Source organism: Rhineura floridana, chromosome 2 (assembly GCF_030035675.1).
Source record: "Rhineura floridana isolate rRhiFlo1 chromosome 2, rRhiFlo1.hap2, whole genome shotgun sequence".
NCBI lineage: Eukaryota > Metazoa > Chordata > Lepidosauria > Squamata > Rhineuridae > Rhineura > Rhineura floridana.
In genome coordinates, this window is record NC_084481.1 from 161,027,946 (window position 1) to 161,053,371 (window position 25,426).

The window sequence follows — 25,426 nt, forward strand, 5'->3', positions numbered from 1 at the left end:
GGCCATAGCTATCTAGAATACTCAAACTAAGGCGCATGAAAAGGTCACTGAGTCCATCTCCCTCTAAGATCACAGAGCAGCCTTTTCCTCCCATAGATAGGAACCTGATAAAAACAGATCCCACAGCAAATGTTAACATTCTGATAGTGATCTTGCCTACAATAATAAATTACCATTGAGTGACACCTAATAGGTCATGCAGTCCTAGGTTCTATTTCTGTCTCCCATGTTTCTCTCCCTGCTCCTGCCAGTTCAAGAGTCTTCTATACAGTCATTGTCATTGGTGTTTGCCTAATGGAGTTTAAAAACAATGTGTTTTACAGCTTTCCAGCGGGGAGGACATTAAGCCCATCGCCAAAGTTGGCGTTAGAAGGGAAAACTGTTCCATCATATTCCATCCCCCTTAGAAGCCAGATATGTTACAAACAAACTGTTTTTAAACCGACTTTCTGTTTTTACACCAACTTTTTTCTTAGTTAAGTGATAATTTTAAACTTCTGATTCTCTACTATTTTAAAGGATGAAATATTTGATCTATATCTGCTAAAATTGTTTTAACTTATGTTAATATTGTATTTGTACAATTTTATAATCCATCCTTGGACCTTATAGTAAGAGTTGGCTAAGAAATCAAGCAAATAATATAGAGCAACCCTGTAAATATAAGTATACTATGTCAGCATGGATTTTTCACATTCTGCAATGTTAAATTGAAAATACCCCCCGTGCCATTCTTCTGAGAGAATTGAGAGTTCAAAGTGTAAAAAGAGAGAGCGAGAAACCAGACCCCTGTTGGACTTTTTTTCTGTCAGAGTTCTCATAATCTGTTGAAATTAATTAAAAATCGGCCATGTTCACAGAGTACCTGTAATCCTATTACTGACCATGCCCATACTCTGACCTTCATCTTCTACAGTTTAAAGTTTAAAAAATGCCTCGCTGATTTTTAATTAATTTAACAAATGTATCATTGAAGTCAATGATAAGGCCAGGCATACTCAGTAAGAACCAACTGTCAGTGTTCTAAAAGCCAGACTCACAGCTGCTGGGCTTGTCAGGGGCCACACCTACACCAGACTTTTATTTCACTTGAGACAGTCGGCTTCCCCCAGATAATCCTGGGAAGTGTAGTTTGTGAAGGATGCTGAGAGGAGACTCCTATTCCCCTGACAGAGCTCCAATGGCCAGAGTGGTTTAACAGCCAACCGCTATGACTGAAGCTCTGTGAGGGGAACAGGCATCTCCTAGCAACTCTCAGAACCCTTCACTAACTACACTTCCCAGGATTCTTTGGAAGAAGCCATGACTGTCCAAAGTGAAATGAAGGTCTGGTGTGGATGTGACCAGGGACAACTTTGGTTTACATTTGGGTGGGAGGTTACATATGCCTGCTGTAGAATAAAAAGGTGGGGAAAGCCTGAAAAAGAATGATACTGTTCACAATGTTTTCCCTTTGGAAAGGAAAGGGGCTTTACCTCTGCCCGGTGCCCACCCACCCAATCTCCTCCCCTTCCCCTCCTGCCCTCCTCCCACCACACCCCTCCCCCAGGTCAGTTTCACCTATCCTAAGCGTGATTGCACAGGAGTAAATCCCACTGAACTAAAAAAACATGCAAATGATCGAACCTCCCCTCCCCTCCTCCTCCCTCTTTTCCCCTCCCTTTCCCCTTCCAATCACCTCCTTCCCCCTCCTCCTCCTTCCCTTCCACTCCCCCTCCTGCTCCTCCATGGTCAGTTTTACCTATCCTAGGACTACAACCTGGGAGACCAGGGTTCAAATCCCCACACAGCCATGAAGCTTACTGGGTGACCTTGGGCCAGTCACTGCCTCTCAGCCTCAGAGGAAGGCAATGGTAAATCACCTCTGAATACCGCTTACCATAAAAACCCTATTCATAGGGTCGCCATAAGTCAGAATCTATTTGAAGGCAGTCCATTCATTTTCAAGCATGATTGCACAGGAGTAAATCCCATTGAACTCAATAAGCATGCAAATGATCAAACCTGCCCTACCTTCCTCCTCCTCCCTCCCATTGCCTCCCTTTTGCCCCTTCCCTTCCCCTTCCTTCACCCCTCCCCTTCCAATCCCTTCATTCCCACTCCCACTCCTTCTGCTCACCTCTCCCACCTCTTCCTTCTCTCTACTCTCCCCTCCTACTCCCCCATGGTCAGTTTTACCTATCCTAGCCATGATTGCATAGAAGTAAATCTCATTGAACTCAATAAGCATGCAAATGATCAGACCTGCCTTCCCCCTCCTTCCCCTCTCCTCTCTTTCCCTCTTCCTCCTTTCCTGCCTACTCCAGGCTTCCCTCCCTGTGGTCAGTTTTACCTATCCTAAGCATGGTTGCACGGGAGTAAATCCCACTAAACTCAATAAACATGCAAAGGATTATACCTGCCCTCCTCCTCCCTCTCCTGTCTGCTCCCCTCCCCCCTCCCCATCCCTTGTGGTCAGTTTCATCTATCCTATGCGTGATTGCAGGAGAGTAAATCCCACTGAACTCAATAAGCATGCAAATGATCAATCCATTCTCAGCAAACTTGGACAGGATCCCATTTCTTACCTCTTGGATTAAAAAGCAAAGAAATTCACTAATAGGCAAAAAACCTTGGGGTTTAAGAACATACCTATAGCCAATAGATATTTCTATCAGACTTTAAAAAGCAGGGAAATTGGGCAGCTATAGTGAATGTACCAGGGGAGCAGGAGACCTGACCTCCTCTCTGAGATATTGGACTGCCTTACAAATTGGTCAAAAAGCAAACACAATTTGGGTTGGTCTTTCACAGTCCAATCCACTTCCTGTGTAGCTTGCAAGAATTTGGTAACATGTGCCTCTGAGCATATGGTGAGTGCTGGCAACACCTGCCATGTTTCTCTTTGCTTTTGCTTTCCTTCTATCTTTAACCATTTTAAGAATTTCATCAGTCTTCCATTGAGGTCTTTCTCTCTTTTTAATTAGAGAGTCTTTTTGCATTCTTCCCTGATAATGTCTCTGACTTCAATCCATAGTTCTTCTGGTTCTTTATCAGCTAGGTTTAAAGCCCCAAATCTGTTCCTAATTTGATCTTTAAATTCTTCTGGGATATTATTTAGATTGTATTTTGGCATTGTGATTGCTTCGTTGTTCTTCTTTAGCTTTAGTATGATTTTCGATATGACCAGTTAATGATCTCTACCACAGTCTGCTCCTACTCGTTTTCACAGAAAGTATGGAACTTCTCCATCTTCTGCTTCCAATTATATAATCGATTTTATTTCTATATTGACCATTTGGTGATGTCCATGTGTACAGTCATCTTTTCGGTTGCTAAAAATACATGTTTGCAAGAAACAAATTATTGGTTTCACAATATTCAGTAAGTCTCTCTCCTGCTTCATTTCTATTTCCTAAGCCCCATTTCCCTACAATTCCTAGTTCTTCTCTGTTCCCTGCTTTTGCATTCCAGCCCCCCATGATCATCAGAGCATCCTGTTTTAGTGTGTGATCAATTTCTTCCTGTACTTCTGCATAAAATCTCTCCATTTCCTCTTCTGTGTTTGCCACTGGAGCATAGACTTGTATAATGGTTATGTTGATAGGTTTCCCATTAAGTCTCATCAATATCAATATCACGTCTTCAGACCTTTCATTATAGCTTCTAACTGCTTTTGCTACATCACTTTTCACTATTCGAGCAACCCCATTTCTTCTCAATTTATTATTTCTTGCATAAAATATTTTGTAGTTGCCCGATTGAAAGTGTCCCATTCCCGTCCATTTTAATTCACTCACGACAAGTATTGTAATATTGATACATTTCATTTCTTACTTGACAATTTCTAACTTTCCCTGATTCATGCTTCTCATATTCCATGTACCTATTGCGTATGTTGTACAACTCCAGACTCTCCTTTCACATCTGTGAGCATCAGCCTCTGGGCTTCCTTTCGGCTTTGACCCAGTGGCGTCATTAGTCACAAAGATACTAGTACTTGTCTGTTGTTCTTCCCCAGTAGCTCGCTGAGTGCCATCTGACCTGAGAGTCTCATCTTCCAGCACTATCTTGTGTTGCATTTTGGATAGTCTGTTCATAGGGTTTTCATGGTAAAAATTATTCAGAGGTGGTTTACCATTGCCTTCCTCTGAGATTGGATGCATCCTAGTCTGTTGTCTCAGCTTTGACCATTCCGCCTTGGGTGCTCCTGCTAGGAGTCTAGCCTCTTGGTCTAGACTCCTGAATGGCATTGCTCTCAGCTTCTTTGACACCCTCAAACCCCCTCACCACGTTATGGTGTGCATCCTAGAGGGGGATTTTAAACTTTAGAGGGGGGAAAGGAAACCAAATTCTATCCCCTATTGCATATAATCCATTGCTTTTACTTTTTTAACTCTTAATGGGGAAAGGAGGAATACTGTTATTGTTATTGGCATCTTCTTTCAAGAGTTAAAGTGAACCAATATGTTCACAATGGAGAAGTGAACATATACTTCAAGTAGAAAACCATCATTCATGCAAGAATGAGACAAATGTTCGACAAGCAAGGAAAGAATCAGTACAAATAAATTTCCATCCTGCTTTCCATCTGCACATCTATAAGAATACTGATAGCATGTTGAAAAATATCTGAAAAGCATGAAGCTAACATATTGTTGTATTGAGAAAGAAGTAGGATAAAAGTGGCCTATTTATTTAGTGTTTGTTTAAAGCATTTTACTCCAGTCTTCAGCTGAAAAGTCTCCCAGAGCAGCTTGCAGATCAGAAAAAAAATCAGTTTAAAGAAGATCAATACAGATCAATAAAAAAAAGTTTACAATCTTAAAAAGGGAAAGGGGGTGAGGAAGGAGAATAGCAAACTGAGGCACCAGTTCTTATAGTTACATAATTATTTTAGCAACCAGCTGGGATGGGAATAGTTGAGGGAAGGGAGGCAAAAGGAGCTGGTCTTTCAGCAGAGCCAGTGGATCAGCCCAGCTTTCCATCTCTCCCTATGCTTGAGCCTAGAGCATTAGTAGCAAGACTAACTCATTAGTAAGGTACATGAGTAAAATCATAGTTGGGATGATATCTTCTTCGATGCCATTTTGGAACATATGCCCTCTCTTGTCATCACTATTGAATTCTTCCTTTCATCTGTGTTTGGTCACCTTGAACTGGATGGTGTGCAAGATAGTTGGGTCATTGAATACGTTGTCACCATTGAATGCCTGTTCTTTTGCCTCCTGGTCATATTAACCGAGGAAGCTGAGATCCAATAGTGGTTTACATAAGACCAGGGAATTTCCCCTCCAAACTATCATCTAGAAAATCTTCAAATTTCTGAGTTATTTTGTACACACAAGAAAGAGCCCCACAAACTATAGTAACTGTGAAAGAGTATGTCTTAATGCCCTTTATCTGTACTCAAATAGTCCAGTTATACCACTTTAAAAAACAGTAAGCCACTCATGTCCAAATCATAGTTTTAAAAACTAAATCCAGGGCCAAGACTGATTCCATCACCACACCCTTGTAAAATTTGATATCACTTTGGATTGGAATTCCTGTATTAGCAATCAGTGGGACTAATTTACCATAAAATATGCTGAGAAACTCATTCTAAGGCCTAGTTTGCACAAAGCCACCAAGGGTTGTTGTAATACTGAACAGCCACATGCTCCATCTGCTAGTTGTTTGCAAAAAGAGGTTCATAGCATGTTGAGAGTACCTGTTCCAGTCTGCAGCATTTGGTGGGCATGAAGGATTTTTTATGCTTAGATCATCTGGCTCTGACAGCTACCTTGGTTGTATGTTTTCCATTTGTGAAATGGTGAGCTCAGTTCTCATGAGCTAAACTTGCTTTTGCTCCTGATAATCACTCTTCAAGAAAAAGGCTTTTGACATCTTTCTCCAGCTCTTATGTACTCTTGTCATTTAAATGATCAAATATTAATTAATAGGGAGATAATTGTTTCTGGAAAAGTAGTCCTCAAAGGGGCCACTAGACAATGTCTTCAGGGGAGTATGGAAGCTTCTCATATTCTTCCAGCCCTCCCACATTTCATCCACAATACTTAATGTTTGGTCTCCTAATACAATATTCCTTGTTGTCTCTGCACAGCATACTCTGTGAACTTTCCACATTGTAAACTATTATGAATACATGCCTTTTCATCCCTTGTTTATTGGGCTATTCTTCAATTTTTGGTCAGTTTAAAAACAAAAAACAAAAACAAATTGTGCCAAAATAGCGAACACCAGACATGCATCCCCCATATAGCATAAACACTGGTATATCGGGTGGTATAAGCAAGTGTGTAGGGGAAGAATCCTGAAAAGGCATCTCTGTAGAATGGTAAATAGGCAGGGGTGTGAAGATAAAGTTCATAAGAAGTCCAAACAACTATTGCTAGCATCACCAGGCTGGTAGCTGTTTTGTGATATACTAATCTGAGTGCTAAAAGCACAAGTAGTGCCCAAGTGGAACACAAAACTTTGGTTAATGCAAAGTAGGAAAACTACTAGTGATACCACAGTGTCTGAAGGGAATTTTGTGTGTCTCCTCTCGTGGTCAGATTATGAGTTTGCACAGTATAAAGTTGCTCATAATTTACTGAGATTTGCAACATATTATTTTCCAGGGCTTGAAAGAGTAAATAATCAGTCCCAACACTTGAACAAGACAAGAAGTTCAGGCTTACCACTAGACTCTAGGTACTCTCATAAAGAACTAGTTAATTTAGTAAGGTGACATCATAATCTTACTAGCTAGGGTATATGGCTCATATAATGCTATGAGGAGAGCAAAGAAGGGAAGTGCTCCTCTTTGTTTAAAAAACATACTTGTTCCTTTCCTCTTCCAGAGTCCACATGCTGCTGTCTCCCCAATTTTCCAATTGACACACTGCTTCACATTAGATTCATTGCAGCCCCTGTGAGTCTATTCCTTTTCCTTCAAACAACATCTTTACCCAGCTTTATTTACATACTTCAGTGCTTTGTTCCTGAACAATAGCAGTTAGCTCATCTAGGTGCATGTTGCCCTGTGGGGGTCCTTGGAGGACCTTTGCTTTTCAACACTACAATGGGCTTGTTTGAATGATCAACTGAAGAAATCCAACATGCTGAAGCACATATTTGCCTAGGTCTATGTCACCTTGCAGTGCAATTATTAGCAGCAAACATTTCTCTTTAAGCTCTCTTCCAAACAAAGAGATGTAATCTGCAGTCATTCATTATCACCTGGAATACTTTTCTTCTGATAAGACCTGGATGCTTTTCCCGGTTGCTACTCTGCCCACATTTGCCTATGGCAATGAGTAGATTATTTTAGAGGGCATCAGCATCTTCCTCCAAGGGGCCACTACAAACATCACCAATTTGAAGTTTGAGCTGTTGCCTTCCCTGCTGCACCTCAGGCCATGTACTGGCCAGGTTTGGATAATTCAGCTGATGTGTCTCCTATGCAAGAGAAGGGTAAATGCTTTCCTTCCTTATCTACCCAAAGTGACTGTTCTACCTCTAAGTCTATGTTGTCAAAAGCCTTGTAGAGGACAGCCAAGCAAAATGCACAAGCATAACATTTTAATGGGACGTACATGCATAAAATTCAACATAAGTAGACCAAGACTGTGTGGTCAGTTCCCAGATTATAACTGAGATATCCATCACACTGTTCAGACCTAAGTGCATTGGATTTTATGCACCTATATCCTTTTCAAGCATTATGCTTATACATGGAAGTCTCTTACGACAACTGTGCCCAGCGAGCGTAAAAGGATGGTGCACACATGAGAGAAGATCAGGGGAGCGTAACTAAACCAGGCTGCTATTTGTAACATGCAAGATAGATGAAACCCTAATAAATACTGAACACTGTACCAGAGCAGTTTGAAGAAAGGCTGTGAGATAAATTTCGTTAAGCTCTCCTGGCTCCATGCAACCTTAGTAAATACTTTTGCCTTCAGAAAACCTCTAATGTAGAGATTGGATAGATTAGCAGAGAGGGCTGTTTGCCCATCAGCACGTATTCTCTGGGAGCTGAGATATGTAATGAACATGCCTGGGACCACATCCTCAACAGATACAAATCAGCAAAGTTTCATCAATTTCAACAGAGACATACCCAAACCCACAAGTTTGCCTCATGGACAGAGGAGTTGTTCAGTTCATCATCATTGGGGAAGTTTTCTGGCTTGTTCCTGTTAATCTCAGTGCCATCATTGAGGGACTGTACCCCTTTAAAAGCTAAATGCTGTCATAACTCATGAAGGAGCTTGCGCTTCTAAGCATCCTCCTTTACTTTGGTACCTAGTGTGGCGTCAATTATGATAATATGGTTTGACCTTGTATACTACAACATACAAGTTGTCAGTTAATGAATTATTATTTAACTAATCAGGTTATTACAAATGTACGTTGTCAAAAGCCTTGTAGGGGACAGCTAAGCAAAATGGAGAAAGTGTCTTGGTCAACCACAGTTCTAGTTCTTAATTTCAGTTGTATTTTATGCTCTTTCTATTGGACTCTCTTGTCAAGTGATCTGGTGCTGGAAGCTATGGAACAGTTCATCTGACTGTTGCAAGAATGATAATTATGCACTGATCAAAAGTAGAAAATAAAGAGGCACATGAAAACTAGCTAACAGTGGAAAATCAGATATGTTGCTGTATTAAATTGTGCTGATTTCTGACTGGGCCAAGAATCCAGTTGCTCTTTGTTGGCAGAAATATCAACATTCAATTTTTTTAAAAAAGAGGTGTGTGCAGCACATCACATAGTCATTAAGCTAGTTTTATTTCTTGTGTATGTTTCAGATAAAAAGGACCAGACATGTTGCAGTTGGGAAGGAACAAGTCCAGCACTGCAAGCAATACAAGTGAGGAAAGACACCTTTAACAATGAACCTGAAATGGCTTTCTCCAGTGAGACTCACTAGTACACATCAGCAGTTATAACTTGAAGGAATACAAGCCATTGGAACAGGGAACAGGCACTTGATAAGAGTAAATTCTATGTGATTCTTGATCTGAAGCAGCTTCTGCATGTGTTGCTGACAGTGATGGTTACTAGACCTTCTGAACAGATGATAAATTTTTGAGTCTTTAATCTTACACATTCCCCTTAATTTACATTAGCATAAACATAATGGAAGGAAATTTACTTGATATTGTTTGCTGTTTAATTTTTTAATTTTTCTGTATATTTTATATAGATCTCTGTTGTCTGATATAACAAAAAATAATCCACCCAGATTTGAGAAACTGCAGTGATCTTTGTAAGCTTTCAAACTGTGTGCAGCATGACCTTCAAAGCACACCATCAAAACGCAAAAGATCAACATGAATCGCCACTACTTGGTTTCCATTCTCAAAGCGCTATACAAATATTAGCTAATGCAATACAATCTTGCTTTATTTATCAAAGTGTATACCAAGTTAGTGAGAGAAAATGGCAGAATTTGCCCATACTTGACAGGAAGGATACATTCACATGGCTGTTTTACAGCGAAACATCCAACCACTGCAAGGGACACCCACCTGTGATATCATCCTGAATCCAGCAGCAGCGGCAGCAGCAGTGAGAGGGAGACCAGTCTGGGTGGTTCAGTCTTTCCAGCAGCTATTGTACTATGAGTTGACAACTGTCACAAATAAGCACTTCTCAAACATTATTTTGTTGTAATTGTTAGAACAATCCTGTATAGTAGATCAGTATTATTCTCTCCATATTGCGAATATGGAGCTGAAAGAGAGTGGCTTGACACCGCATTGGAAAACCTCAGTCCCAGTCTAAGGCACTCAAATCTGTTTGGCTGGCAAATGGGAGTTGGCTGTAAGGGTATATAACCATGAGTTATAAGATGAGAGGTCTCTTGGGAAAATATCTTAACTATTCAGCCTAGCTAGGGAGGCGCTGTGAATTCTCAAAATACAGTATGAGCAGCTGAAAGTTTTGCTAATTCAGTACAGTAAGATGCAGATTACTTCATTAACCCTCAGACTTTTCCCATTCATTGAAATGGAGGGAAACAGAAGGACCCTCCATTTCAATGAATGGAAAATTATTATGGCCAAGTAGGAAGGAAAGATTCCACGTGTGCAAAAGAACTGACTGCATCAGATCATGACTCATATTCTGCATAAACCCACTCAGTTTAGCAGAGACCATCTCTTAGTCTTTAGAGCCATTGTTTGGGGCCAAGACTGTATTGTGTTTTGGTTTTTTTTAATGTACACATAGAGGGGATAGTGTCAATCCAGAGAGAATATTTTGGAAGCATACTCTCATACTAGCTCTCTTCTCCAGTCACAAAGAACTTGTTGCTACAACTACCAACTGCATTATTCTGTTTCAGTGAACCACTTTTTTTAAAATGCAAATTAGATCTTGAATGAGGGAACTTCTCCCACTTTCTGTGTTACCTGTTGGATAATTTAAAAGAAGATTCTCATTCTGATGGCATAGCCAACTTTAACTGTTGTCTTTAACTGGCTAGAGCAGGAACATCATTTGGATAACCAATGAATATTTTGTGGAAGTATTCAAAGGCAGAGAAGTGCTTCCCTCTCTTTTCTTCAAACCCCCCCCCCATCCACCAGATGATCACATGCCTAGCTCCAGGACCTTTCAGCAGTACAATAGGCTGAATGGCAAGGGAAATTCCACTGAGGAAGGTTTAAGTCTCCAGGGAAATGCCATGGTCTGCAAGCCTAAAATCTTCAGGAGGGGGAGGGGAGTAGGAATGTGTCTATAGTGTACTTATTTTTTTAAAAAGCTTACAATGCAGGAGTTGTTTAACCAGATTCTCCTGTACTGTTGGAACATTATGATTTTACAAGGACAAAGCTCTTAAATATTTTCTTCAGTCATTCTCTCTAGAGATATTTCACCCAAGGAACTAGGGTATGCATAAACATTCATCATTTAAAGTTTTATTCCTTCACTGTCATGTAAATGGAGTATTGGTATTTAAAAATGGAGAAATGAGTGAGATGCTTGAAATAACATCAGGTTGTTGGCAGATTTTTGGCAGAAATAGAAGAGCACTTTTTCATCCTCCCCTGCTTTTGAAATCCCATGCCTGAGATTCTAGACAATATTCTGCCTCTATTTTCACATTTTAAGGCTGTATCAACAATAGCAAATGTCTGTTACCGTCTTTGTTGCTTGTCATTCCTGCTTTGCTGCTTGTTGTCCCCATGCAGCATGCTTTGTATGCCTTGTACAACCCTATTTACAGTACAGTGCATACATCTCCCTCCCACAACTTCTGTGCTGTACCTGACCAAGGAATATTGGAGGTGGTCACAGCACAAAACTGCTGGAAGAAGTGTCACCAACTCAGAGGTGCTTGGCCCCATTCCCCAAGCAACAGGTTCAGTGTATAATTCAAAGAATGATTCCACCACTATGCTGCTAGTTTCTGAGACTGTTCCTCCAACAAGCTTGGGCTTTTGCCTTTATTTTGTCATTATGTAATTCTATGTTTCTGCAGAAGGCCTCTCTTTTCTCTCCACCTTTCTGCTGTTGATGCTAAAATAATTAAATGACTTTTGCTATAGTATTCTTGTCCCCACAGTATATAAAAATATATTTGTTAAAAAGAAAAATAAATGTACTGAAGACAATCCAGCTGCAAAGTGATCTGATGGGAGATGAAAGCAATATGAAATCTAGTACTAATAAATAAAAAGTCTTATCCTGGGGGGAAATAAACAACTAGGAAGTGAAATGGAGTGCAAGGGGACAGAACAGTCTCAAGTTGCTCTTGTCACTACTATGCAATGAGTTTATTTGCATACAATATTGCCTGCACTCTTTTATGAGCTCTCATCATTCTAGGGAGATTTGGGAATTGGAGGAAAGGCCTGTTTCATTTCTTTTAATATATATTCGCACTAAATGTCATCACACTACAGTTTGCTTGGCCACAGACAAGTGGCACAGCAAACTACAGTGTGACAAGAGGTTGTGTATGAGTGGCCCAGGCAAGCCATGGAGCAATAGCCAGAACAGGCTGCAGCAGCCCCCCAACTCCCCCACCTGCCAGCCTTGAGGCCCCTGCCTCTGAGATCCAGATCCCCAGGTTGGTAAGCACTGTTACTCACCACCTTCCATCTCCTTGGCTAGCCGGGGGATCTTGTGTTGTGAGCAGCCCCACTGGCACCGATTAGCATGAAGAGTCAGCCCATGCACCAGGAGGAGCAGCAAGGGGAGAAGGTAGGTGCCCAAAAGTGGTCTGGTGATCCACCAGTGAGTGCTGATTATGCTGAAAATCTGGTCTAGTCCTAGATAAAGCAGCAGTGGAAGACTCCCAGGTTGGCCATCACTTCTGCTCTCCTTCCTGCACTAATCTTCCTGCCAGGCCGACTCTTGGCTGTGGTGGCGGCAGCCTGAAGTGGAAAGGGGAAGGTCCAAGGGCTTGAGTGATGGGGAGTGGGGGAGGTTTAGCAAAATCTAAGGGGGTTAGTAGGGTGGGGGGTTGTGAGGACTAAGGGGGTTGGGTTGGCAAGGTCTGAGGGGAACAGGGTGGAAAGCTAAGCAAGCAGGGGCTCATCCCCTAATCTCACATAAGGATGTAATGTGGTGCTTGATGAGATGTCTTGTTGAAGCGTACGTATTAGGGGTGTGCACCATCTCAAATTTTGCCTTGTGTCTGTGCCTTTTTTAAAATTCCAATCTGTTTCTAAGTCATTCTGTAACATTTGATCCAGTCAACATTCATAAGTTACAAATGTTGATTAGGAGCCTCAACGTCAGTGAATAACTCCCCAAAGGGGTTGTATCAATCATACCAACTTTAGTAATTGCAATTCAGTTTGCCTACATATATTGGCCATAACTAGAGTTAACAGGTCTTGCTTGCCAGCTATAGACATATGGGACCGCTTTCAGGGGCTTTATCTTCCAATAAGCAGCAGTGAGAATGTCCCAGCCTGGCTGTGAAGCAAAAGAGTTATGCCTATTGCATTCCTCTGCCAATTACATTAACGAATGGGGACTAAGCTGCTCTGGCATGTTCTTAAGAAATCCATGTAGACTGCTCGCAATTGCTCCACACTTCTCAAAATGCTTATGACTAAACTGCTTTTTAGTCAATGTAATATCACCCCAGATACTGAAGGCTGGCTACTGCAATTGTAGTTGCCAGACTCTTTCTATTATTTTCTTTTTAATGCAAGTGCTAGAGTGCTACTTGCACTCTGTGAGAGTTATTTCCTTGCTGATATAGTTATTGCAAACCCCAGGGATTTGGGATTTGGTCCTTTGACTGCCCTTCATTGTTAGTAAGTATATTCATGTTACAGTGATCTTGTGAGTGGATTACAGCTATGCACTCTATGTGGTGCTGCCCTTGAGGTTGGTGCAGAAGCTGAAGCAAATCCAGAATGCAGCTGCTGGACTGCTAAGTGAAATAGTCTGCTATTACCTAATTTAAAGTTTTGATACAAGGCCCTGAACAGCTTGGAGCCAGGTTGCTTGAAAAATGGCCTTGCCTCCTTTATAACTGTTTGGCTGCTACACTCATTGGAAGATGCTCTTTATGGTGCCTAGAACATCTGAGGTCTGCTCCATGGAAATTCAGAGCAGGGCCTTTAGCATCACAGCGCCTGTCTTATGCACTGCCCCTCCTTACATATTAGACAACCGCCAGCCACATTCAGTTTTCATTGGCTACTGAGAATATTCTCATTTAGACAAGCCTTCCCAGAGGATGATCTTAGCCAATCTTCTTATCAATTATCAGGTTTTAAATACGCATTTTATATTGTTTTTATTGCTTGTTGTTATCTGAAAGATTTTTTGTATATCCCTTTGAATTTTGGGGAGATAAAAAGCAATTAATAAATTATGTAAATATATAAATATTATTTATTTAATTTATATAACTCTCTTTATTAGACAATCACAGAGCAGTTTACAGAATAAAAACAGAGTGACCCGAGTCTGTTTCAGTGTTGAACCCAGGCTTGAAGCCAGACTGAAATAGATCCAGATAATCTGCTTCATCCAGGCATGCCTGAAGTTGAACAATCATCACCTTGTCCACCTCTTTACTCAAAAAGTAAAAAGGGGATATTAGCCACTGGGCAATAGTTATGTACCTCCAGGTCCAGGAAATGCTTCTTGAGGAGGGGGTACACCAGCACCTCTTTCAAGACCATCAGTACCACTTCCTCCTGCAAGGAACCATTCACCACCTCCTGGACCCACCCTGCTAATCCCCTTCTGCTACAGACTCCAGGTGTTTGGCCAGTTTCATTGTCCACAGCTCTCTGGAGTACCAGGGAGCTGCCCTTGCTCTGCAGCAATGGAGAGAGCACTTGGGAGTGATTGTATTGATGGCCCTACCTGTCTTGCCATTCCACAGTGAGACTAGGGCCTCAACAGGAGTGCTAGCCAAGCCAACTGGAAAGCCCTCCAGAGCATTCAGGATCCCTCAGATAAAATCTCCAGGGTCCCGCACTTGCACAGGTAGAAATCACCACTACCAATCCAAACCTGGCCAGGCAATGATCTATACATGACAAGGGGCTTAGTGTCATTCCTGCCACCACTGGATCATCCCAACCTCCTCTATAGCAAGACCAAGTTGAAGGTGTGGCCTGCTGCATGTGTTGAGCCCACAATGTATTGAGACACTCCCCACAGTAGCTATGGTGGCCATGAAAGCCTAGACGGGGCAGCCTCTGCATGAATATTGAAATCCCCCACTACAGCATCTGGGGGTTTTCCAATACCACACGCAAGATCACCCTAGCAGCTCTTGAAGGAAGGATGTTGGGCAGGAGAAAGTTGGGAAGTACGCCAACAAAATCCATTTGCACCCATCACCAGGAACAAATCTTCATACCTGATTTCCTCATTAGGGAATTGAAATGCTATGGCCAACAGCCCCCTCCCATCCAGCCTATGCCAGTGCTGTACCAAATACCCAGGTGGTCACAACTTGGCCAGAGTAAGCGGTTTGTTATAGCCTTTCCCCCCTCTATTGTTGTATCTATTGGAAAAAGAAGTGGAAATTAATTTTAAAAATGCATTACAAAAAAATAAAAGAAACCTGGGCCAGAGCAGCTCCCATGCACCTGGGAGCTGGAGAATGGAAGGAAAGAGGTTGGGGTGGCTGAAAGATGGAAAGGAGAACAGGTGGCAATGGCCTAAGAAATGAGACTGGGGAGGAAGGACTGATTGAGGATGCAGTGGAGGAAAAGGAGGATGGGCAAGGCAGGTAGGGAGAGCATGCAGCAGCCAAGGTCAGGAGAAGCGTGTTCAGAGATTGTCTGTCTGCATGCTGCTGGATAAGGAGGCTGTTACGGTGCTGTGTCAAAGAAGTGGTCATTTCCTCCTTTGCAAAAGAGTTTGGGTTTGGATGTTTGAAAGAACAGGAGGGGGTTAGGAGATCTCATAAGACTGGCTGGGTCTATTTGTTAAAGATGGCTCTTGTAACTGACAGAGTTGACACACCTGCCTGTCTCTGAGAAAGGCCCTGAGGGAGTAAGTGGCTTTTTCCCCCCTGGGAGATGCCTCCGCATCTTCTTTGTTGCCGCCCTCCACGCTGAGCCTCCCATCATCCAGCCTGGCCATGATGATGGACACTCATCAGCTCTTCAACGACACGAGCTCCAGCGCCGAGGCATTCCCCGTGGGCAGACCCACCTACACCAAGCGGGCTTCTGCCTTCTTCCTCTCCGAGCTCATCGTCTCCACCTTAGTGGTCGCCTACATGAGCAGCCTGCCCAGCCAGGGCAAGGAGATTGTGGGCCGGAACATTGATTGCTGTATCCCCATGACCGAGTTGAAGTACTATTTTGCCATGGACACCATCTATGTTCCACCTGTTCCCTTTCCAGCACCAGGTCTGGCAGGTGCAGTACCAGCAGAACACCCCAGTGGCACCACACTTTGATGTCAATGCATTAATGTAAGAACTAGTAGACATTGTCAAAGCATTAGGAAAGTGCTGATTGTTATTGTATTGTTATTGAAACATGTTGCTGCTGCTTTTTTAACAATGCTAATATTTGGTTATTTAAATTTTTGTAAATTGTATTCTTTTCTGAGAGAGCCAGTGTGGTGTAGTGGTTAAAGTGTTGGACTACGACCTGGGAGGCCAGGGTTCATATCCCCACACAGCCATGAAGCTCACTGGGTGACCTTGGGCCAGTCACTGCCTCTCAGCCTCAGAGGAAAGCAATGGTAAACCACCTCTGAATATCGCTTACCATGAAAACCCTATTCATAGGGTTGCCATAAGTCGGACTCGACTTGAAGGCAGTCCATTTCCATTCTTTTCTAATGTGTATTTTGTATTTCTGTTTACTTTTTGTGAGCCACCTTGAGGGCCTTTTTGGCCAAAAGGTGGCACAGAAATAAACCATATCATAACATAATACCTTGCCCATCCAGGTCTCAATAATGTACACCAGATTCTCCCTCACCCACTATCAAGTTGTGGAAGAGTGCTGTTTAATAGTGTGCTGACCTCACCTTCAACAGTACCAACAAGTAGGACTGGCAAGACACCCTGGATCTTGTTGGATGGGGGATGGTCCAAAAGGGGCAATAGCCTTCAAATATCTCCTGCCATGCTGTGTGTTTATTTTGCTGGAAATTGTCCAGAGATAAGGGTGGACTATGAACAGAAATCGTTATTACTATGACTGTTGTGAATGAGCCACTATCTGCCTTAGATCAACGAATTATGCAATACATACTAGAATAAATTCAGAACTACTATCACCACTAGAAGGAGACATGGTTCTTACAGGCAATTGGCTTTTGTTAGTGTTAGAGATGGCTTCCAGGGCCCAGCCCAGATTGGGTGCTTTCTGCGTTATCATGAAGCAGTACAGAGCCCCACTTCTTCCTTATCTCATTGAGACAGCTACAGAACCAAAACATTGTCCAGTAGCTGGATTCAGGATTCATAGAAACCTTGCATAAAAATGTATTTTTAAAGATTGTTTTATTATGTTCATAATATTGAAAAGTTGTTTTTGCTTGCGGTTATATTTGTTATGTTACTGTTCTTTATTTAGGAAATTGTTTTTGCAATTGTTTTTAAGATGTATTTCTGTTCACCTTGTAAGCCGCCTTGAGCACAATTTTTTGTGGAAAGGTGACATAAAATGGCCATTCATCATAAAATGATGAATGAATTAATGAATATTACTTTTTAACATGCCACAAGACTTAGTATTTCCCCCCTTTTTGCTTAGTCTGCCATTTGTTTAATAAGACTTCATCTGACAGTCTCTAGTCTGTGAAAGCTGATGCAATAATTTATAGAATCATAGAACGGTAGAGTTAGAAGGGGCCTACAAGGCCATCGAGTCCAGCCCCCTGCTCAATTCAGGAATCCAAATTAAAGCATACCCAACAGGTGACTGTCCAGCTGCCTCTTTAATGCCTCCAGTGTTGGAGAGCCCACCACCTCGCTAGCTAACTGGTTCCATTGTCGTACTGCTGGAACAGTTAAGAAGTTGTTCCTGATGTTCAGTCGAAATCTGGCTTCCTGTAACTTGAGCCCATTATTCCATGTCTTGCACTTGGGATGATCGAGAAGAGATCCTGGCCCTCCTCTGTGTGACAACCTTTCAAGTTCTTGTGGAGTGCTATCATGTCCCCCCTCAGCCTTCTCAAGACTAAATATGCCCAGTTCTTTCAGTCTCTCCTCATAAAGTTTTGTTTCCAGTCCCCTGATCATTCTTGTTGCCCTCCTCTGAACCTGTTTTAGTTTGTCTGCATCCTTCTTAAAGTGAGGTGTCCAGAACTGAACACAGTACTCAAGATGAGACCTAACCAGCACCAAATAGAGGGGAACTAGTACCTCATGCAATTTGGAAACTGTACTTCTGTTAATGCAGCCTAAAATAGCACTCATCTTTTTGCAGGCACATCACAATTTTGACTCATATTCAGCTTGTGATCAATAACAATTCGAAGATCCTTCTCGCAGTACATGCCAAGTATCCCCCATCTTATAACTGTACATTTGGTTTCTTTTTCCTTTTCCCTGTTACATTTCATTCTGTTGTTTTCAACCCAGTGCTCCAGTCTGTCAAGATCACTTTGAATTTTGTTTCTGTCTTCCAGGGTTTTAACTATCCTTCCCAATTTTGTATCATCTGCAAATTTGATAAGCATTCCCTGCACCTCCTCATCCAAGTTATTAATAAAAATTGTTGAAGAGCACTGAGCCCAGGACTGAGCCCTGCAGTATCCTGCTCATTACCTCCTGGCAGTTTGAGAACAAACCATTCATAAGCACTCTTCGAGTATGATTCTGTAGCCAACTGTGGATCCACCTGATAGTTGTTCCATCCAGCTCACATTTAGCTAACTTGCTAATCAGAATATCACTGGGTACTTTGTCAAAACCTTTGCTGTTGTCAAGATATATTATGTCAAGATATGTCCACAGCATTCCCACGGTCTACTAGAGAGGTTACCTGATCAAAGAAATGAGATAAGATTAGTCTGGCAGGATTGGTTCTTGACAAATCCATGTTGGCTTCTAGTAATCACTGCATTGCTTTCATGGTTTTTACAGATTGACCACTTTATAATCTGCTCCAGAATTTTCCCAGGGATTGATGTCAGACTGACCGGTCTGTACTTCCCAGGTTTCTTGTTTTTGCCCTTTTTGAAGATAGGGACAACATTAACCCTCTTCTAGTCATCTGGCACTTCACCCATCCTCATGATTTCGCAAAGATAATTGACAGTGGTTCCGAGAGTTCTTCAGCCAGTTTCTTCATTACTCTAATTAATTTGTTTACAGTCATTTAAGTTGCAGCAAGAATTTGCTCCAACAGACTAACAGTTCTACTACTCTAGAAAAAGGGGGAAGTACCTCCCTATTCATCAGCTCCCACTGGTGGTACACGCCCTGGTCACCTCTCGATTAGACTACTGCAATGCGCTCTACGTGGGGTTACCCTTGAAAACGGTCCGGAAACTACAACTGGTGCAGAATGCGGCGGCGCGGTTGCTTACAAACAGCCGCCGCCGTGATCACATCACGCCAGTATTATTTCACCTACATTGGCTTCCAGTTGTTTTCCGGGCCCAATTCAAGGTGTTGGTATTAACCTTTAAATCCCTATACGGTCTCGGCCCAGTTTACCTGAAGGAGCGCCTCCAGTACCACAAATTAAGCCGCCCAACCAGATCAGCCACACAGGGCCTTCTCTCAGTCCCACCAACGAAAACAGCTAGGTTGGTAGGGACTAGAGAGAGGGCATTTTCAGTGGTGGCCCCCACTCTCTGGAACTCCCTCCCATTCGATGTTCGCCATGCCCCTTCCCTGGATACATTCCGCCAGGCCTTAAAAACTTGGCTCTTTGGACAGGCCTTTAGGATTTCCGGGGAGGGCTAACTTTTTTGGGATACTTATTATCTATTAATTGCCCTAACTGATCTCATGCTGCTGTGATTAATGACTTCATTGTATTTTATCTGTATTGTATTGTATTTTACTGAATTTTAGTTTGTACGTCGCCTAGAATGGCTTCGGCCAGATAGACGACACAAAAATTAAATTTTATTATTATTATTATTATTATTAATTAACAAACTGCATTGTTTGTTTTTTCATTAACAGAATTCTCTTTCATGTGCAGTGTGTAATCCTTGGCTTAATTTACACTTGTATTGGTGGTATCCTGTCAATACTCTCAAAATACAGCTACCAAAAGGCTTTCAGCTGACATAGCAAAATATGTGAGTTTAGTCTTTTCCAATTGAACCTTATTATATATTTTTCTTTGGAAGGCTTTTTTTTATATATATAATGATTTTTATTATTCAAATTTTCATAAAGTGAACACAACAAAATCAAACAACAAAAACAATACAACAAAAATAAAAAAAGAACTTGACTTCCGATTTGTTACAGATCAGCTATAAGTATATAATATATATCGAACCTGTCCCCTAAAACATACAAAATTCACTTTTTTCCATAGTCTATCTTAATTAATCATCAAATCCCATTATCATCATTTCATTTTTTTCTTTCAACAAAAAGTCCAAAAGAGGCTTCCATTCCTTAAGAAATATATCTGTCGTTTTTTCTCTGAGAAGGCATGTCAATTTGTCCATCTCAACTAAGTCCATTAATTTCAATAGCCATTCTTCCATTGTTGGTATTGATTCCATTTTCCACTTTTGTGCATATAATAATCTTGCTGCCGTAATCATATATAATATTATTCTTCCATATTTCTTTTCCTTTTGTTTGTCCATAAAACCCAATAAAAAAAAATTCTGGCTTTGACTGAATATTTATCTTTAAAAAATTTTGCATCATCCTACCTATCTGTGCCCAAAATAATTTTGCCTGTTTGCACGACCACCACATATGATAAAAAGATCCTTCTTGTTGTTTACATTTCCAACATACATTAGAAACATTACTATACAGGTTTTCTTCATGCCTGATGCCCAGGGATATGTCACTGTGAGCAGAGTACTTAGAAGGTGATCACTTAGCTGTACAGTGCTATATTTGCCCATTCCACTTTATAACTGAGTTGTAATATCAGTATTTGAATTGACACCACTCTTCATACAAATGCCCCTGGAAATTTTACTCATTTTTCTCATTGGCTGGCATGCACTTCAAGGCGAGGAAAAAATGTTGTAAAAAGGGAATACACTCTCTTTTGGAAGTAATAAAATCTATTACTGAAGTGGGAACCTGCACTTGAGGAACATTTCCAGTGAGTACTTTTACCAAACTACAAGTACTAAAACCTTAAAAGTACCAAATTAAACTTTAAAAGGAATGAAAGAACCGATAGTCCAAGGTCAGTACAACATATCTGAGTTTTTAACAGACTTGCTGAAATTCACTAAAAATGTCTATCATTTCAAATATTATAGTGCTCACAATTCAGAATCCTGCTCCAAAAATCTTAGCAGTCTTACTGAAAACCACTGAACAATTTCAGGACTTCAACATCAATGCATTCACAAGAAGGACTTAACATTCTTAAGGTTACAAACTCCATAATACATCAAGCTTGTATGAGCAAAACCTCATGTGCAAAAATATCCATGCACTGAAGCAAATTAATGTCAAAGGAATGGAAAGCCAACTAGAATCAGTCAAAGTACAAACAATGTATTTTCTGAAGAGATTTGCACACTCTGCAAATAAAAATGAAACTGTAACTAACATTTCCTACTCAAGGTTTTTTGTATGAATAGCCAATAAAAGATATTATTCACAGGTCATTAAAGAAGAATGAGTGTGGCCTAGGATATACAGCTCCATTTTATATTTTCTTCAACAGATTAAAAAGATTTTTATGAGATAGTGGGAAATCTGGTCCTATTTGGCCTAATAAAAAGGAATGAGATGACGGAGTGATATTTTACAAATATATCAGGAGTCAATGCATTACAGAATATGACTTGTTTAAATTAAAGGAAATGGGAATATGAAGTTATAAGCTGGGCAGCTCTGTATCAACTCCATCTGATACGGAGGCTACGCCCCTACCTTCCCAATCATCTGCTCCCACCGGTGGTACATGCCCTGATCACCACTCGCCTAGACTACTGTAATGCGCTCTATGTGGGGTTACCCTTGAAAACGGTTCAGAAGTTGCAATTGGTACAGAATGCAGCGCCGCGTCTGGTTGCAGGCAGCCGCCGTAGAGATCACATCACTCCTGTGTTGAAGGAGTTGCATTGGTTACCGGTTGTGTACCGAACCCAATTCAAGGTGTTGGTTTTAACCTTTAAAACCCTATACGGTTGTGGCCCAGCCTATCTGAAGGAGCGCCTCCAGCATCGACAGGGATGCCGCTCAACAAGATCAACCTCAGAGGGCCTTCTCTGGATCCCACCAGTCAAAACAGCTAGGCTGGTGAGGACTCAAGAGAGGGCCTTCTCAATAGTGGCCCCCGCCCTTTGGAACTCTCTCCCTAGTGACCTACGCCATGCCCCGTCTATAATGAGCTTCCGCAGGACCCTGAAGACTTGGCTTTTTAGGCGGGCGTTTGAGATGGGCTAGTTTTCTACTGTTTTTAAATTTTAATTGTTTTATATACTGTTTTACCTTGTATGTCGCCCAGAGTGGCTGGACAACCAGCCAGATGGGTGACTAACAAATTTAATAATAAATAAATAAATAAATAGTTTTTAGTTTTCTATTAGTAAATTTTCGCTATAGATCAAAAGTTCTTAATAATAATAGTGTCTGAGAATAACCCTTTGAACTGATGAATAGAAATATTGCACAAACTTTAAAACTAGGGTTGCCAGGTTAGAAGCATCTCAAACCCTGAGATTGTGGGGGCAGGCCCTAGTGATGTCATAGGGGTGTGTCTGAGTGATGTAATGGGGGTTGGCCCAAGTGATATCATGGGGTGGGCCCAAGTAATGTCATTAAGCACAACACATTAAGCATCAACCACAGTTGCTTGGTGCATACAGTTCAAACAAAAACATTTCTCTGATTGGAAATTAAGATAGAAATCTTGAGGTTCTTGAGATATACGTAAAAACGTCAGCTGCCCCCCTGACTGTTAAGTCTTTCTTTAAACAGTACTACAGTGCTATAGCACTTTGTAGCTTTAACCCCGCCCGTTCAGCATTGCAGCCAATCAGAGAAGCCAGGATTGTTTCAGTTTCATTGACCTCAGGCAGTGTCTAGAAAACAAAATGGTGGTTCCCCCCCCTCCCCCGTTTATCTGAAAATCTCATAAATTGGGTAACTATATACATTGCAGTTTCTTTTCCTCTTGTGTGCAGGAGTCAGATCTTGGGCAGTGTTTTGAAAACCTTTCCAATACTTGCTTTTTGTAAAAGCAATGCTAATCCCATATGTTGCTTATCACTTGAGGTTGCATTTCTGTCCCTGTTTGAGTAGGCCCCACTGAATACACTGGGACTTGCTTCTGAATAAATAAACCTAGGATTACACTATAAATATCTTTACAGTTTGTGTAAATAATAAATATATTTGATAGTCATGCTTATATAAATATTTCTTCATTTATCATATTTTTGGTTTTTGGTTAGGAATCCTGACTGGTTGTGAGATGCTTAGTTTTCTGCCTTACTCATAGGAATCTTGTTGTGGTTGGTATGGTGTTGCATTTAAGAAATCATGGTTTGAAATGGCCTGGATCAGTATAAGGCAGATTCCTTGGTTCCTAAAAGTGGGAAGAGACTCAAGGGCCACAGTGACTCCAACATTTATTTACAACATTTATATACCGTTTTATTGTAAAACATCTCAAAGTGGTTTACAGAAAGAATTAAAACAATAAAATTATTGGCAAAAGCGTTGACAGATACTTAAAAACATTCAAAATAATAAAACCAACAATGAGTTAAAAACAGCAGGAGAGTTGTCGATAAGGCAGACATCCTGGCATTGGTAATCTAATTAGCAAGGTATGTGTGGGGTTGTTGCACACTTCCAGGCCCAGCTTCATTTTGAGTATGGAGGTGGAAACTGTGTAGATGTGGTTGATCAAAGGGAGAAGAAATTTTGAGTTAAGGAAAGCTCTGCTTTTATAAAACCTAAGAAACATACAGATACTTTGAATGTCTGAGTGCCTGCACCAGTGGAATACTGGAGGAACCTGTAAAACTTGCTGCAACAGTATTTACAACTGAGCATGTAGTGTGAACGACTCCTTTTCCTAACATTTTGGCTTCTTGTTTTTCTCCACCCACCACATCTCTGAAATATATCGTATATGTAATGGTTAACCATACTAAAAAATGTAAATAAGTTTATTTCGGTCAATGACCAGCAAAGGTTAATCATACTGCTGCCCTGACTTACTTTCTTTGTTGCTATTTTGTGTTTTTATTATGTTTTTATATTGATTGTGTATTTTTATTGTTTTTATTATATTTGTAAGCTGTGCTGAGCTCTGTTTTTAACAGCAGAAGGGCAGGATATAAATCCTCTTAATCAATCAAACAATATTCCATAGCGTTGGAAACTAGAGTCTAGGCATTTAAGGCTGAAAATGTTGCTTTTAAAAAAAAGATTTCTCACATCTTTCCCCAGTTTTTGGTGGTAATTCCTAGGCACAAAAACAAAACAACTGGACAATCCAAATATTAATATGTAAATAATTTTCATAATATGCAAATAATATGCAAATGGGTTGCATAATATGCAGATTAGCCTGCCCAGATTTGTGGGACTGGAATATGGCAACCCTAGTTTAAGTGCCCTCAGGCCAGGCCAGTCACCAGAGGACCACATTAGGAAAAAAGGAGCCTAGGGTTATGGAGATGTTAGATGGCAGCACTCAGGAGTAAAGGTGGATGTTCCCAAAGGCTGCAATTCTAAACACACTTTCTAAGGGACTAAGCCCCGTAGAACTCAATAGGACTTACTTCTCAGTGGATATGGTTTGGATTGTGTTGTTGGTAAAGCTTGACCAGGGATCCTCTGCAAAGATATCCATATCCAAGTAGGGTTGGCAAGCCCCTGCCTAGAATGCCCTGCCCCTACATTTTAACATGGCTGCTCCAAATTTCTTTACACATTTGACCCTTCACTTCAGAAAGAGGTCTGAGAAATGAGTAAGAAGATTCTCTACTCTTTTCTGTCTCCCTCCTGTGGGCTGCTTATAAACTCACTTTGACAGCCAACCCAATTCCAGTGAATAATAATTGACAGAGAGAAAACACACATGGTATGGTCTACCTTCATAGGCAGCAGCTTAGGAACAACAACAATTGCAGCCACGCTGCCCAGTATGTGAATTGTCTTTTACCACTATTGGACAAGAAACAAATTGCCATACAAACAAGGTGCATCATCAATGTGTTTAAGGGGGTTGAGCTGAGCGCATGGAACCACTGTTTTTGCTTCTATGGATGTAAGGGAGTAAGGATAAAGATAAATGAAATGCAAATAGAAAAAGAAAAGACAGTGATGATTTCATACCAACCACAACAAAAATCCTATGAGTAAGGCAGAAAACGTAGCATCCCACAACCAGTCAGGATTTACTAAAAAAATCCTGGCAGCCAGTTAGCCAAGGTCACAGAAATCTCCATGCAGCACAACCTGACCTGGGGGCTTCAGTTAGTGCAAAATGCTATGGCACAATTGCTGACATGAGTGAGACCCAATCACCACAAAATAACTCTGTTCTGAAATCTGGACTAGTTGCTGATTTGCTACCAGGCCAAGTTCAAGGTGTGCTTTCCATGTTACGGGTGGCACATAGTACTTGTTCTGCTCTTGTAAAGAAATCAGTCCTTTAGTGTGGCAGTACCTACGCTTTGGAACTCCCTGCCTATTGACATTAGCAGGTGCCTTCATTATATTCTTACTAAAACATTTTTGTTTAGGCAAGCCTACCCAGGCATGTAGAAGCTATTATGTTTTTATCTATTTTTAACTCATTGTTGGTTTTATTATTTTGAATGTTTTTAAATACCTGTCTTTAACTGTTTTTGCCAATAA

At 41.1% G+C, this 25,426-nt stretch overlaps 1 protein-coding gene across 1 annotated transcript in view; it reads left to right on the forward strand.

Annotated features, from left to right (window-relative positions):
* Positions 1 to 11,558, forward strand: part of RAD51B (RAD51 paralog B) — a 560,435-nt gene extending 548,877 nt beyond the window's left edge. Inside the window, exon 11 of the mRNA XM_061611112.1 lies at positions 8,781 to 11,558. Within this exon, the coding sequence (XP_061467096.1) occupies positions 8,781 to 8,902 (122 nt within the window). The 3' untranslated portion in view covers positions 8,903 to 11,558. The remainder of the gene's footprint in view (positions 1 to 8,780) is intronic.
* Positions 11,559 to 25,426: the final 13,868 nt, after the last annotated feature.